Source organism: Rhinopithecus roxellana, chromosome 20 (assembly GCF_007565055.1).
Source record: "Rhinopithecus roxellana isolate Shanxi Qingling chromosome 20, ASM756505v1, whole genome shotgun sequence".
NCBI classification, from domain to species: Eukaryota; Metazoa; Chordata; class Mammalia; order Primates; family Cercopithecidae; genus Rhinopithecus; species Rhinopithecus roxellana.
The window spans coordinates 938,543-955,327 of record NC_044568.1 but is presented as its reverse complement, the minus strand read 5'-3'; the positions used below and the strand labels follow the sequence as shown (position 1 = coordinate 955,327).

The 16,785-nt window shown below is 42.5% G+C and overlaps 1 protein-coding gene across 2 annotated transcripts in view; it reads right to left on the bottom strand.

The window, feature by feature from the left end:
- Positions 1–16,785, bottom strand: part of PRKCB (protein kinase C beta) — a 392,285-nt gene that overhangs the window by 107,635 nt on the left and 267,865 nt on the right. For both annotated transcript variants that reach the window (XM_030924982.1, XM_030924983.1), the window contains exon 8: positions 601–697. In XM_030924982.1, coding sequence (XP_030780842.1) covers positions 601–697 — 97 coding nt within the window. The remainder of the gene's footprint in view (positions 1–600; positions 698–16,785) is intronic.

The following is a 16,785-nucleotide window of genomic DNA, read 5'->3' as shown; positions in this document are numbered from 1 at the left end:
GGGAGGGAGGGAGGGAGGAAGGAAGGAAGGAAAGAAGGAAGGAAGGAGAGAGAGAGAGGAAGGAAGGAAGGAAGGAAAAAGAAAAGAGAGGGAGAGAGGAAGGGAGGGAGGGAGGGAGGAAGGAATGAAGGAAAGAAGGAAGGGAGGAAAGGAAGGAAGGAGGAAAGGAAGAAGGAAGGAGAGAGAAAGAAACAAAGAATGGAAGGACAGAGAGAGAAAGAAGATAACGAATGAGAGGGAAAGAGAAAGAGAGAGGAAGGAAGGAAGGGAGGAAGGAAGGAGGGGAAAAAGTAAGAAAAGAGAGAGAAAGCAAGCAAGAAAGACAGCAAGAAAGAGCAAGAGAAAGAAAACAAGAAAAAGAAAGCAAGAAAGAAAGGGAGAAAGTAAGAAAGAAAGAAAAGAGAGAGGGAGGAAGAAGGAAGTAAGGAAGGAAAGAAGGAAGGAAGGAAGGAAGGAAGGAAGGAAAGAAGGAAGGAAGGAAGGGAGGGAGGGAGGGAAAAATAAAAAAGAAAGAATAAGAGAGAAAGAGGAGAGAGAAGAAGGAAGGAAGGAAAAAATAAAGAGAAAAAAGAAAGAAGAGAGAAAGAAAAGAAACCTCACCTCAAATTTCTGCCGCAGTTCTTCATTGCCCTCACTTCCTTCTGGTGGCACAGGCACATTGAAGTACTCGCCTTCCTCCTGGCTCAGTAACTTAAACCTGAAGGGAGACAAGGGGGCAGGACAAATTTCATGACTCTATTTGATATTATTTTATTGATCAGGATATGAAAAGGAGGCCTATATAAAACTCTACTTCAAAAAATGTATGTTGAGGGTTTTTGGCTTGTTTTGGTTTGTTTTTCAGTATGTTGGATGGGGGTAGTGTGCATGGTACACTACCAGGTACACTATACATTTTTGTAACTCTTCCATGAACAGCAGAAAAAAAATGTATATCATGTGTACATAGGAGGGAAAGTTCTCACTCTCCACACACACTTATACAGTTTTCTTAGTTGTATCATTAAATCACTATATATTTTTACCTACTTTTTGTCCATTAAGTAGTTTCTTAGTCTGAAAGAATGCTATGAAGACCCCTCATCGTAAATTTCTTGTTGATATTGTTGTTGTTGCTTTTAGAGATAGGGTCTCACTCTGTCACCCAGACTGGAGTGCAATAGTGCAATCATAGCTCACTGAAGCCTCGAGCTCCTGGGTTCAAGCGATCCTCCTGCCTCAGCTTCCTGAGTAGCTGGAGACTATAGGCTTGTGCCACTATGCCCAGCTAATTTTAAAAAAATATTTTTTTTTTGGTAGAGATGGGAGCTGGCTATGTTTCCCAGGCTAGTCTTGAACTCCTGACCTCAAGTGATCTTCTCACCCTATCCTCCGAAATTGCAGGGATTACAGATATGAGCTGTCTGTAATCCCAGCTGCAAACCCCACTGCCTGGCTGTAAATACATTCTTGTCATGCTCTTCCAGCATTTCTACCTTTCATCCTACATAGGTTGCCACCTTGCCATCCTGGCACTCAACTGCATTTAGGTGACCATGGACTTAACTTCATGGTGCTATTTTCTCTGCAGAAGTTTGCCCAAAGTGTGCTGTAGTCAGTCTCTTGAGAAACGGCATCCCTTAGTGGTTAAGTGCACAAGCCCTGGAGTCAAACCATGTCTGGATGCAAATCTCATCTCATAACCTTAGACAGGCTGGTTAGCCTCTCTGGGCCTCTGTTTTTCTCATCTATAAATTGGAATACAAATTCCTTTTTCATAGAATTCTTGTGAAATTGAAAGATAATGACGCATGTAAAATGATAAGCACAGCAGCATTTGGCATTTAGCAAGTGTTCAATTAGTGGCATCATCATGATTATTATTACTGTGACTAATGTCATTATTATTATTTTAGAGACAGGGTCTTGTTCTGTCACCAAGGCTGGAGTGCAGCAGCACAATCACAGCTCACTGTAGCCTTGACCTGCTGGGCTCAAACAGTCCTCCTGCCTCAGCTTTCAACCAGCTGAGACTAAAGGCACATGCCACCACACCGGGCTGTTTTTTTTTTTTTTTTTCTTTTTTTTCTTTTTTGGCAGAGATAGGGTCTTACTATGTTGCTCACGCCAGTCTTGAACTCCTGGGCTCAAGCAATCCTCCTGCCTCAGCATCCCAAGAAGCTGAGATTATAGGCACACGCCACCATGCCCAGCTACTACTAATATTATAATAATAAACATGGGGGCTTCAGTTTGTTTCTTGACCACAAAGATTTTTCCAGCTAGTAAGAGGATGAGATGAGTGTGAGGAACGAAAAGGGACATTCTAAAAGCATTTGAATCAGTGGGAAAGAAAAAAGACCCCAAAACTGCTCGCTCTCAAAGATCGTTCCTAACCAAAGTTTAAAATTTTCATCACAATGTTTTCTCTCCATTCACGAATCTTCTCAGGCAGCTTCCAAAAATGGGCTAGGTGATTCAAAGCACAGAAGACAATTTGAGCCTCTACGCCTCCACATTTAATATTCCAAATTTTCTTCCAAATTTCCACTGAAATTACCAAAAGAAATACAAACACAAGAGAGCATCTGTATCTTTGCTGGAAATCGAGAAGGGTGCTATCCACACAGCAGGGACTTCCAGGGATTCCTACAAATTAAAGTAATAGAAAGAAAACAGAGCTATGTTGGGTAAATTTTAACTTTATCCATTCAGATGCTACCTTTGTGGACTTTGCTAGATCTGTGTATCAGTGTTGAAATATCTGTTTTGCTTTTTTAATAATAAATTTAATTTTAAAGGACACTTTTTATTTCTTCCTTAGAAGGAAATCCAAAATCACTTGTTACAAATAGAAAATAATTGTTAAAAACAAACAAAACAAAACAAAACAAACAGAAAGATACACAGGTCGTCGTCGTGGCTCATGTCTGTCATCTTAGCACTTAGAGAGGCTGAGGCAGGAGGATCACCTGAGGCCAGCAGTCCAAGATCAGCCTGGGCAACACAACAAGACCCTGTCTCTAGAAAAAATTAAAAAATTTAGCTGGGTATGGTGGCGCACGCCAGTAGTCCCAGCTACTTGAGAGGCTGAGGTAGAAGAATCGCTTGCGTCCAGAAGGTCAAGGCTGCAGTGAGCTTTTATTGCACCATTTACTCCAGCCTGGGTGACAAAGCAAGACCCTGTCTCTCTCAAAAAAAAAAAAAAAAGGTCGGGCATGGTGGCTTATGCCTGTAATCCCAGTACTTTGGGGCCAAGGCAGGCAAATTACCAGGTCAGGAGATCAAGACAATCCTGGCCAACATGATGAAACCCCGTCTCTACTAAAACTATAAAAAAATTAGGTGGACATGGTGGCATACGCCTATAGTCCCAGCTACTTGGGAGGCTGAGGCAGGAGAATCACTTGAACCTGGGAGGCGGAGGTTGCAGTGAGCCGAGACTGCGCCACTGCACTGCAGCCTGGCAACAGAGCGAGACTCCGTTTCAGAAAAAAAAAAAAAAAAAAAAAGATAAACAAATGGAAATCAAGGTCATGCATGTGCAAGCAGATGGTGTTGCTTACCAAAGGCTCTCAATCTAAAGACTGCTCCGACCCCTTTTTAATGCGAGATCAGCAAAGAGCAAGTGTTAGAGTGTTAAGGATACACCAGAGCCCTCTGAGATTTTCTCTTTGCCATAATTTGAAGAATTGAAAGAACACTGACCAAAGAATTGCTTTCCTGGGGCACAATTCGATATTATTTATGCCCTGAGTGTGAACCATCTAGAGTATTTGGGGTCTCACACTCGTGAAAATACAGATAAAGGGGAATTGACTGGCTGTCATCCCTAAAAGGTGTTTCAACAGAGCCCAATAATGACCCTGGCTGAGACCATCAGGGACTGGGTGGGGGTCGCCGATTCCCATTCATATGCAGGAAGAGAGATGTCAGCACCTGGAGCAGCGGGCAGGGGAAGGGTGCCACAGCGTGTGTCCATGGTGGCCAGTACACCACAGAGTGAGTGAAGGACGCTGCCACTACTGCTTCCAAATAGGACTTCAGAGAGGAATAGGACCCCTTCTGACTTTGAGATGTATAGAACCAACGTGGAGAAGATGGCTCTCCATCTGGCATGAAGGCTGCCTGTTATGCACCTGTCTCCACTGTAGCCCCGCCCAAATGTCAGGAATAGGACTCCTGATCTGACAAAACAGAATTCAAAAAAACACAAAAGACTCCTGTCTCCCTTTATCCCGGTATGAAATGTTAGAACAAGGACACTTGTCAATTCTGTGCTCACTCTTCTATAAGTATGGGCAAATAAACACAATAGGATGTGTGAAAAGTTTAGTCATTTAAATAGGAAGAAACAATGCAGAATCAAAGTAACTCCCATGAAACAAAACTGCTGCCAAAAGAGAGAACATTCTAGAAACTACCTAATTCATATTTTCAATGAGATTCAAGAGGTTGGTGCATCTGTGAAAAGGGAACAAATATGAGAGTGGGAAAGACTACTTTCAGAAAGAAAATATAATCACTGAATTAAAAAATCCATTTGAGACAGTGAACACAGCATGGATAATTCAGATAACAATTACTCAATGAAAAGAAAAACTTGAGAAATTTTTCTGGCAATTGACTTGATATTTATCATAATAGATTGGAGTTGAATCGAATGCTTTATATACCACTAAGAATGCATATTACAAACATTAATTTACAACATGAAAAGGAGGAATGTTGCAACATACATATGTCAGAAAAGACCTAGACCTATTAATAGTCTTCTCATATAAAAAGTTCTTACAAGTCAATAAGAAAAAGGCAAAAGGACATAGTCATATATAAATATAAACAAATGGCAATAGGCAAATGAAAATGTTCAACATAATTTGTAATACAATATGTGTATAATCTTTGCATCATGTCTTTGAAATTTATAGCACTGGACGTTAATGTTAATAAACTGAAAAGCGTCATACGAGATTGATAAGACTATAAATTGATTTTTTAAATTGTAGGACATTTTGACAAACACTTTAATGACGCATATATGCTTAAAGCCGTCAATTCCTGGCTTAGAAATTTATTAGGAAATTATTAAAGCTGGGGCACAAAAGTTTTGCCACAATTACGTTTATTGCAGATTATTTTTAGGTGAAAAATGCAAGCTACCAAATAGTATACACAGTAAGGTTTCACCTTTGTTTCACTCTCTATATAGGGTCAATAGTGGTTATGGGCACTGGGAATCTGGATAAAATTCTCTGATTTTTTATATTTTTCTAATAATTATTAAATTAACAATAATGACTAACACTTACTGAGTGCTATTTAGCAGACATTGGGCACCTCACTTATATTAACTAATTTGATATTGCAACAATCCTGTGACATAATTACGACTATTATCTCCAAATGAGGAAACACAGCACAGAGAGGCTAAGTAACTTGCCAAGGGTACACAGCTAGGAGGTAGTACAGTAGAAATTCTAACCCAAGAAGTCTGATTCCAAAGCATTAGTTTTTTTTTTGTTGTTGTTGTTTTTGTTTTTGTAATAAGACCAAAATGTCATTATTAATAATAACAAAATAAAGTGTTCTTAAAAAATGTAATATAACACTGATTTAAGATAATAGTTATCTGTTCAGAAGGAGATGGAATAAAAAAGAATGAAATAGGAAAGAAAAAGAAAACTTTAGAAACAGAAACACCATAAGAAACATGGCAATTACAGCTATAAACATTAAAACATTTTCCTATGGAGAAAAGATCTTCAGATTCAGGATTATAAATCACCCTACTATAAAGACACATGCGCATGTATGTTTGTTGCAACACTATTCACAATAGCAAAGACTTGGCACCAACCCAAATGCCCATCAATGATAGACTGGCTAAAGAAAATGTGGCACATATACACCATGGAATACTATGCAGTCATAAAAAAGGGGGAGTTCATGTCCTTTGCAGGGACATGGATGAAGCTGGAAACCATCATTCTCAGCAAACTAACACAGAAGCAGAAAATCAAACACCACATGTTCTCACTCATAAGTTGAACAATGAGAACACATGGACACAAGGAGGGAACATCACACACTGGGGTCTGTCAGGGGGTGGGGGGCAAGGGGAGGGAGAGCATTAAGACAAATACCTAATGCACACGGGTCTTAAAATCTAGATGACAGGTTGATAGGTACAGCAAACCACCAAGGCATATGTATACCTATGTAACAAACCTGCACGTTCTGCACATGTATCCCAGAACTTAAAGTAAAAAAAAAAAAAAAAAAAAAAACAATAAAAACAAAAAAACAAGGCCGGGCACGGCGGCTCACTCCTGTAACCCCAGCACCACTTTGGGAGGCCGAGGTGGGCAGATCATGAGGTCAGGAGTTCGAGACCGGCCTGGCCAACATGGTGAAACCCTGTCTCTACTAAAAATACAAAAATTAGCCGGGCGTGGTGGCAGGTGCCTGTAATCCCAGCTACTCGGGAGGCTGAGGCAGGAGAATTGCTTGAATCCAGGAGGCAGAGGTTGCAGTAAGCTGAGATCACGCCACTGCACTCCAGCCTGGGCGACAGAGGGAGACTCTGTCTCTAAAAGAAAAGAAAAAAAAAATTCTAACAATGTGCCACTTGTTACACAAGACCAAAGGACTTAGAAAGGTTAGACATGAAAGAATGGGAAAGGACCTACTAGGGAAAAGGAATCCACCACACCACAACCAAAAAAGACACATGCAAAGGTCAGTTCGGTCTCATTAACTCCTTGGCTCCCCATCTTCTTCAGAGCAGAAGACAAAGTCCTGACAAGGCCCGCAGGATCTGCCAACCCTCTCCCCATATATATCCTCCCAGACCTAATCCTCCTCCAGTCTCCCCTCATGGATCCAGCTCCAGCTACACGAGCCTCTTTACTGCTCTTCCAACTTGCCAGGTGCACTCCTGCCTCAGGGCCCTTGCATTTGCCGTCCTCTCTGTCTGAGACAACCTCTCCCTAGATATCCACACAGCTCACTCCTCACCTGCTTTAGATCTTTGCTGTATGTTACCTTTTCAGTGAGTCCTTTCCTGAATTTCCTATAAAATCTGAATGCCCCCACTCCCCAAGATTCCTTGTCCCCATTTCTTGTTTACTTTTCTCTATGGCACTTATCAGCCTCAAACATGCCATGTTTTACTACTTATTTTTGTTCATTTACTATTGTTTATTTTTCTTCAACTAGAAAGAAAACTCCATGAGGCCACAGGGTTCTTGGCTATTTTGCTCATTAGTGTCTCTTCAGCACAGCAGGTATTCACTCTGTATATTCAATGAATAAATGAATGAATGAATACCAGCAACAAAGTAAAATTATAGAGAAAATGCATTAGCTGCAACAAAGATAACTTCATGTCAACATAATAAGATTTGTAGAGTTATGTGGTTAATAATATTGCCATGCACAGATAAGGCAAGAACTCTTAGAAATAAAAAGAATGCTTTTGAATCATTTTGCCTGAAGAAACGTAATAAGCACTACACATTTAGCTCAAGCAAACAAAAGGACAATATGAAGTTATAAAAGATCTGGACCTTGGCCAGGCATGGTGGCCCACACCTGTAATCCCAGCACTTTGGGAGGCCGAGGCGGGTGGATCACCTGAGGTCGGGAGTTCATGACCAGCCTGACCAACATGGAGAAGCCCCGTCTCTACTAAAAATACAAAATTAGCTGAGCATGGTGGTGCAGGTCTGTAATCACAGCTACTCAGGAGGCTGAGGCAGGAGAATCCCTTGGACCCGGAAAGTGGAGGTTGTGGTGAGCTGAGATCGCGCCATTGCACTCCAGCCGGGGCAACAAGAGCGAAACTCTGACTCAGAAAAAAAAAAAAAAAAAAAAAGATATGGACCTTAGAATACATTGGAATGAATAAATGTATACCCTATACTCATGGGCACACAGATGACAACAACAGACGCTAGGTACTACAGAGGGGAGAGGGGAGGGGAAGACAAGGATTGAAAAACTAACTATTGGGTATTATGGTCAGTACCTGGGTGATGGAATCATTCATACTCCAAACCTCAGCATCATGCAATATACCCAGGTAACAAATGTGTACATGTATCCCCTGAATCTAAAATGAAAGTTGAAAAAAGGTTTATTCTTTCTCCACAAAAAAAAAAAAGTACACTCTACAAACGGTTAATATAATCTTTTTCTTGAAAGTCCACAGAACTTTTAACAACATTGAACAAATACTAAGCTATGCTGAAAGAAAGGAAAGGAAAGAAAATCAGAGGAAAAAGGAAAAGTACACAGGCCATATTCTCTAACTTGAAAGCACTAAAACAGTAACTTAACATCAATAATAAAAATTTAAACAGAAATCTAATTCTAGGGGTTTAAAAAAATGCCTAAATTAAAGCATGTTAGAAAAGAAACTAAAAACTCAACTGCAGGCCCTCAAGGAAGCAGCAAAAGCCAGAATGTTAGCATATCAAAACTTAGAGGAAACATTTATTCCCTTAAATGCTTGTTCATTATTTTTGGCCAGGTGTGGTGGCTCACATCTGTAATCCCAACATTTTGGGAGACCAAAGTGAGAGGATTACCTGAGGTCAGGAGTTCGAGACCAGCCTGGGCCGGGTGCGGTGGCTCAAGCCTGTAATCCCAGCACTTTGGAAGGCCGAGACGGGCGGATCATGAGGTCAGGAGATCGAGACCATCCTGGCTAACACGGTGAAACCTCGTCTCTACTAAAAAATACAAAAAACTAGCCGGGCGAGGTGGCGGGCGTCTGTAGTCCCAGCTACTCGGGAGGCTGAGGCAGGAGAATGGCGTAAACCCGGGAGGCGGAGCTTGCAGTGAGCTGAGATCCGGCCACTGCACTCCAGCCCGGGCGACAGAGCGAGACTCCGTCTCAAAAAAAAAAAAAAAAAAAAAAAAAGACCAGCCTGGCTACCATGGTGAAACCTTGTCTCTACTAAAAATACAAAAATTAGCCGGGCGTGGTGGCAGGCACTTGTAATCCCAGCTACTCAAGAGACTGAGACAGGAGAGTCACTTAAACCTGCAGAGATTGTGCCACTGCACTCCAGCCTGGGCATCAGAGCAAGACTCCATCTCAAAACAAAAACACACAAACAAACAAAAAAAGCTATTCATTATTTTTAAAGAGCAGAGTTAGGCAAAAGAAGAAAAAATAATTTAGTAAAATATTAAACTGAAAGTCAAAGCCAAACACAAAATAAACCTACAGAAAAGGAGAAAACAAACAGAATTGATACACAAATCCCAGAGTTAATTTCTTGAAGAAAATAAATAAGTAAATAAAACAGATGAACCTCTGGAAAATCAAGGGGAAAGAAAGGAGACAGTATAAATAAGCAAAATTAGAAACAAAGAGGAGGATTTGACAACAGATACAGGGCAACTGGCCAAGAGGCAGATGCAGACAGGGGGCCTGGGGCTAGTGTACCACATCTGGGAGCTTTCACAGCTGCATCTGCTGTTTCTGCCACACGGTCTTAAATTACAGCACAACAGAAGAGCTGGTGGAGCCCATCCCCTTCTAAATGGTGAAACTGAGTCTCAGAAAGGGTGTGAGACTTACTCAAGATCACATAGTGTTCAAGGAATCCCAGGGGCAAGAATCCAAATGTCTAGGATCTGGTCCATTCAGTCAAGACAGCATCGCAAATGTCTTGGCCGTAAATCTGAAGAGGACTTCTATCTGCAGAATCTGAAGAGGGCTTTTATTTTGGAAAAGTTCCCTTCCAACTATTGTGTCATCAACTTCACACCTATCCTAAGTGGTGGATGGAGAATAGGGGGTGTTGTAATCAATATGATGGGTGGCATACCTGCTGTGAAGGCTGTAGTACAGACAGGTGAAGTGGCTCACCTGAGGTCACAAAGCCTCCACCCAGTCAGGAAAGCCAAAATCAAACCCGAGCTGTCTACCCTCTAGCCTTCCACCTACCCCTGTATCAGGAGGCAGAATAGGATTTGTATATGCTTAGGCTCTGGCATCATAGAATCCTGGACCTGAACCCAGAACCGTTGCTTAGAAGCTGTGTGTCCCTAACATGTTGCTGAACTATTCTGATCCTTGGAAATGATGCTCTATCTAGAATAACTGGAGAATTAAATGATCATCTAAGTGTAAATGCAGTAATATTTTGGGCTTACTCCTGATACACTATCCCTATTCTTAAACCATTTTTTTTCTTCCCTGCTCTCTGCCTTAGGGGAGTAGACAAGGCAGGCACTAGCCCAGGAAGAAGGATATGGCATGTGTGGGAGTTAAACTACTTTTGCAAGAATTATGACAGTAAGAGAAATATGACATACAAAAGTTACGACAGTGTAAGAAATCGGACCTAACTAACTCCATCTGCTTCTAATCTCTAAGATGTCCTTGCCCATTCCTGGGCCTAGGCCAAGCTAACTATGGGAAGAATTTAGTTTCGGTTCCACTTCATTTTTTATTTGTATTTGTTTCTTTATTTACTTTGAGACATGGTCTTTCTCTGTTGCCGAGGCTGGAGTACGGGGGCACAATCACAGCTCATTGCAGCCTCGACCTCCTGAGCCCAAGGGATCCTCCCACCTCAGGTTCCTGAGTAGCTGGGAGCACAGGTGCATGCCGCTATGCCTGGCTAAATTTTTTGTTGCAACAGGATCTCACTGTGTTGCCCAAGCTGGTCTCTAACTCCCGAACTGAAGCAATCCTCCCACCTTGGCACTCCCAAACTGCTGGGATTACAGATATGAGCCACCACACCTGGCCATTAGCTTAACTTTAAAACAAAGACAATAACAGCTCCTTCCCAAAACTAACCATCTCCTTGCTTGGGGACTAAAACTGCCTTTGTAAAACTAACATATTAGCCACAAAGTTAGAATTCTGGCTCCAGAGACATGTAGCCAGAGGTCATAAGATTCATGATCTCCCCAATTGCTCCTATAGATAAAATCACTATTATTGACCTAAAATTGGTGTTGGAAATATTTTCCAGACCCTGCATTCTGATGGACCAGCTGGTGCCATCCAGACCAGGAACCCATACAACAAAACTGGCTTACCTGGTCTTGTGATCCTCACCCAGGAACTGACTCAGCATGAGAAGACAGCTTTGACTCCCTGTGATTTCACTCTCAACCCACCAACCAGCATTCCCCATTCCCTAGCCCCACTTCCCACCAAACTATCCTTGAAAAACCCTAGTCTTTGAATTTTGGAGGAGGCCGATTTGAGTAATAAACTCCCATCCTTCTGCTTGGCTGGCACTGTGTTTATTAAACGCTTTCTCTGCTAAAATATTGCCCTCTCAGTGAATCAGCTCTAGATGAACTCATTGGGTGATTACAGGAGAAGCCCTTCCCTTTAGGGCTTAGAAAACCTTGGGAAGGAGAAAGGACAGGTGGTGGGGAGAGGTGGGTTTTCCTCCTCCTCGGCTGGAACGCTGGCCAGAGACCTATCCATGCACCAGGCATCATCATTCCAGCAGCAGCAGCAGGAGCAGAAAAGGCTCCCCAGGGGGAGGACTCAGGCAGGCTCCTGGCCCTCCCTGAACCAGGCCCAACAGTGGCCTAGGAGTGGGACAGAGAGGGCGCTGCATGGAGGGAACTCACAAGAGGAAGCAACAGGCCAGGATCTCCAGCACAAAGCCAGAATGATGCCCCAAAGCTAGCGGGACCAGTCCCGCTTCAGTGGGCACTGGTTTAGGAATGTAGGCTAAAAATAAAATCTTAAGGCCCCCCCAACTGACAGAATATTCTCCCCTCCTTGGCCAAGAGGATGTAAGAAAAACCTTAAGAACGGAATTGTCAGCCATGAGAGAAAGGAGATTGGACATGTCTCATTATACCCCCTCTCTTTTGGAGTTTAGATACAACAATGGACTAACATGAATGTTATAGTAGAGATCATAAGACTGACAAAACAGACTCTTTGTGGCAATAAAATACCAGATTATAAACAGGACTAAGGCCAGGCCAGGCAAAGGCGCAGTCACACCGTAGGCAATCCATCTTGCTGCATGCATCCTCAACATAAAACATGGAGTCTCACTCTGTCGCCCAGGCTAGAGTGGAGTGGCGTGATCTCAGCTCACTGCAACCTCCGCCTCCTGTGTCAAGCAATTCTCCTGGTCAGCCTCCAGAATAGCCTAGATTACAAGCATGTACCACCACAGCTTGCTAATTTTTTTGCATTTTGAGTAGAGATGGGGTTTCACCATGTTGGCCAGGCTGGTCTCGAACTCCTGACCTCAAATGATCCACCTGCCTCAGCCTCCCAAAGTGCTGGGAGTGAAGGCATGAGCCACCGCGCCCAGCCAATGTAAAGTATTTCTTCCTGTAAACTCCAAGTTTTAGCAAAGCCTTACTCTAACCAACTGCAAATTAAAGAATCTCCTATAACCCATTTAAAGCTATCCTGCCTTTTGGGCCCAAACCAATTTATAATCTCCATGTATTGATTTATGTCTTTGCCTGTAACTTCTGCCTCCCCGGAATGTGTAAAACCAAACTGTAATCTAACCACCTCAGGACCACTTATTCAAAGCTTCTTGGGTTTGTTTCTCCAGGCCACAGTCACTTATATTGGCTCAGAATAAACTTCTTTGAACTATTTTACAGAGCTTGGTTTTGCTGTTAACAGGGGCCAGTCAGAAAAGTGAAGCAGTGAAGCTCAGAAAGTACCACACGCAGCATACAGAGGCCCTTCTCCTTGGTCACCAGGAGCTCACAAAAGTGCATGAGAAAGTCTAAGTCCATTATAGAAAAGAAAAAAGCTTTATTTTTTTCTGCACACCTGATCAGTGCTGTGTAAAAGTGCGACTCCACGACATCCGGAAATGCTGGACCCAGAGCCTGGCATCTATTAACATCTAAGAGTCAATGAGTAGTAGCTATTGTTATTATAATAATTATTATTACGTTTTCTCCTGTCACATACCCCCTGAGGATCATACATTCTTTCTCTTTAACCTCTTTACGTTTGATTTAAAATGAGAATGAAATGCCCACTGTGAGTGACTGATGTAGACCCTACGAAGCCAAGTCATTTGTATGTTAGGGAAAATATCCAAAGCTTGGGGGGAAAAAAAAAACAAAAAGACGATCGTGTAAACTTTTAATGTCATGCTAGAGCATTTTCTAATTAGCTATTTCTTTCCTCACAGTAATATTACTTTGTTTAATTTATTATTCACCATCAAGTCAGGCCCAGATGGCCTCCCTAGTCTGCAATGACAGATGTCAACTTTTAGAAAACTGAGTTGAGATCTTTTTTTTTTTTTTTTTTTTTTTTTTGAGATGGAGTCTCGCTCTGTTGCCCAGCTGGAGTACAGTGGCGCAATCTCAGCTCACTGCAACCTCTGCCTCCTGGGTTCAAGTGATTCTCCTGCCTCAGCCTCCCAAGTAGCTGGGATTACAGGCATGGGCCACCACACCCATCTAATTTTTGTATTTTTAGTACAGACGGGGTTTCACCATGTTGGCCAGGCTGGTCTCCTGACCTCAGGTGATCTCCTGACCTCAGGTGATCTGACCACCTCGGCCTCCCAAAGTGTTGGGATTATAGGCGTGAACCACCATGCCTGGCCAAAATCTTTTTTTTTTTTTTTTTTTTCAGTCTAGTAGATAAGATAACCCCAAAGCTTGTGATTCTATTGTCCTGTCTATCAGTCAGTTTTTTTTTTTTTTTTTTTTTTTTTTTTTTTTTGAGAAGGAGTCTCGCTCTGTCACCCAGGCTGGAGTGCAGTGGCCAGATCTCAGCTCACTGCAAACTCTGCCTCCCGGGTTTACGCCATTCTCCTGCCTCAGCCTCCCGAGTAGCTGGGACTACAGGCGCCCGCCACCTCGCCTGGCTAGTTTTTTGTATTTTTTTAGTAGAGACGGGGTTTCACCGTGTTAGCCAGGATGGTCTCGATCTCCTGACCTCGTGATCCGCCCGCCTCGGCCTCCCAAAGTGCTGGGATTACAGGCTTGAGCCACCGTGCCCGGCCTATCAGTCAGTTTTATATTTAACTGAGCAAAGTTATTTCAGCATTTCTTTTTCTACTGATTACACAAACATCAGTTTCTCAAACCTTCTGTGGAATCATTCATTCATCCTGCTGCTTTTCTCCTTAGTGAGCTAAGGAAATCTTTGGCCAATGCCCATTATCTATTTTATGAGAACTATGTTTTTAACCATTTGTGAAATGTGATTTAACACAAATCTTTTGGGGTACATTCTGTAAACCCAAAATAAAATTCTAAGCCCCCTAGCCATGTAAATGGACCCCTCCTCTCAGCCAAGGGCATTCCAAATTTAACCTGAAAAACTGTTTCAGGTCATGATGAGAAGGGAGGGTTGGACATGATGTCTCATTATACCCCCTTCCTTTTGGAATTCAGGAAAAGTCAACCAGCATTAACATCAACACAGACCTGAAGTCTGATAAGAAACATTTACAATCTAGTCTCTCTGAAGCCTGCTACCTGGAAGCTTCATCTTCGTGATAAAACGTTGGTCTGCACAACTCCTTATGTAATCCAGACATTCCTTTCTATTGATAACAGCTCATTCAGCCAATAGCCAATCAGAAAATTGTAAAATCTACCTATGACCTGGAAGCACCTCCTCGTCCCACTTTGAGTTGTCCTGCCTTTCCAGATTGAGCCAATGTAAATCTCACGTGTACTGACTGATGTCTTATTTCTCCCTAAAATGTACATAAGCAAGTTGTACCCCATCCACCTTGGGCCTATGTCATCAGGATCTCCTGAGTCTGTGTCACTGGCGCATCCTCAACCTTGGCAAAATAAACTTTCTAAATTGATTGAAATCTGTCTCAGATACTTTCGGGTTCAAAACTCTCAGCTCCTGTCTTCTTCACATCTTCCATCATGTTGTCATTGATTTGTCATTTGCGTAATTCCTTGTTCATAGTTTATCTGCCCACCCCACTCTCTGCCATAAGCTACGCTCCATAAAGTCATATCTGTCTTATACCTCGATGTGTCTCTCGTGACCAGCACCTAGTGTACACTCAATATATTTTTCAAGAAAAGCCTAAGATGAAATACAGAGCCAAGACAAGGAAGTCATAAGGTGAACGATGGAAAGATGTGTGTGTGGTCCAAATGATACATCTCTTTCTTGCTAAACCAGTTTGATTTTTATTTTCTTTCACTTGAAGCTGAAAAAGTCCTGAATGAGACAATCCAGATATGAGACAATTTATCTTGAAGAAGTAATAGCAGCCCAATTGCCACTTCTCCCAAAGTTATAGCGGCAGGTTGAGCTATTTCTTCTGACTCCTTGACTCAGTTAACTGTGAAACGGTTGCCAAGGGGGCTTACCCAGCCTCTCTGTTGGTACTATTGAAGGATATATATATATATCCCAAGGAAGCAGCAGCTTCCCAGACACAATCTGACAGTGGGTTGCACATATCTTTTAGGTGAAGTGTACAAGCCACTCTGATGTGCATGGAGCCAGTCATGAAACTGTCTTTGCAGAAAGTGTAACAGTGAGAAAATGATGTCAGTGAAAGAGATCTGATCTAACTAACCCCCATCTTGCCTTTAACCTCCAAGCTGCCCTTACTCTTTCCTGGGCTTGGGCCAAGTTAACTTTGGGACAGATTTAATGTTTATTTTATTTATTTTATTTTGTTTTATTTTATTTTGAGATGGAGTCTTGCTCTGTCACCCAGGCTGGAGCACAGTGGCATGATCTCGGCTCACTGCAGCCTCTGCTTCCTGGGTTCAGGTGGTCCTCCTGCCTCAGCCTCCTGAGTAACTGGGACTACAGGCACATGCCACCACGCCCAGTTAATTTTTGTATTTTTAGCAGAGACAGGGTTTCACCGTGTTGGCCAGGATGGTCTCGATCTCCTGAGCTCGTGATCTACCCACCTCAGCCTCCCAAAGTGCTGGGAATACAGGGGTAAGCCACTGTGCCCGGCCTAGTGTATATTTTAAATGATAATAACCCTTGCCCAAAATGAAACTACCTTCATAAAGCTAATGAGAGACCACTAGGTTAGGAGGATGAGAGGAGCCTGAATTCTGCTACGGTGTAGACATAAAGGATTGCCAGCCATTATTCCAGAGGCCACAAGATTTGCAACTTTCCCAATGACTCCTGCAGATAAAATCACTATTGTAGAACCTAAAATTGGCCTTTTGAGACGTCTCTTCTACATTTCTGATAACCAATGGCTCCACCCCAACCAGACCGCCAACCTAACTTTGAAAGACATTTGTTGTATATTTTAAATGATAACAGCCCTTCCCCAAAACTAAACTGCCTTTGTAAAACTAATGAAATATTGCCAAGTTAGGAAAATGAAAGGAGCTTGAATTCTGCTAAGATGTAGACATGGATTATTATCAGCCTTTATCCCAGAGGTCACAACATTTCCAACTTCCCCAGTTACTCCTGCAGATAACATCACTATTGTAGAACCTGAGATTGGCCTTTTGAGATGTCTTTTCAGACTTTTGCCTTTCTGACTATCAGACTACCCCATCTGGACCTGCCTACTAGTCCTGTGGCCCCACCCAGAGTGGACTCAGCGCACGAGGACCACTTCTCACACCCCTATTACTGCATCCCCAACCAGTCAGCAGCACCCATTCCCTAGCCACCCTACGCTTTGCCAAACTATCTTTGAAAAGCCCTAGCTTCCAAATTTTCAGGGAGGCTGATTTGAGTCATAAAAAAACCCTGTTCTCCCATTTAGCTGCCTCTATATGCGTAAAACTCTTTCCCTATTGCAATCCTCCTGTCTTGATAAATCGGCTCTGTCTGGGCAGCAGGCA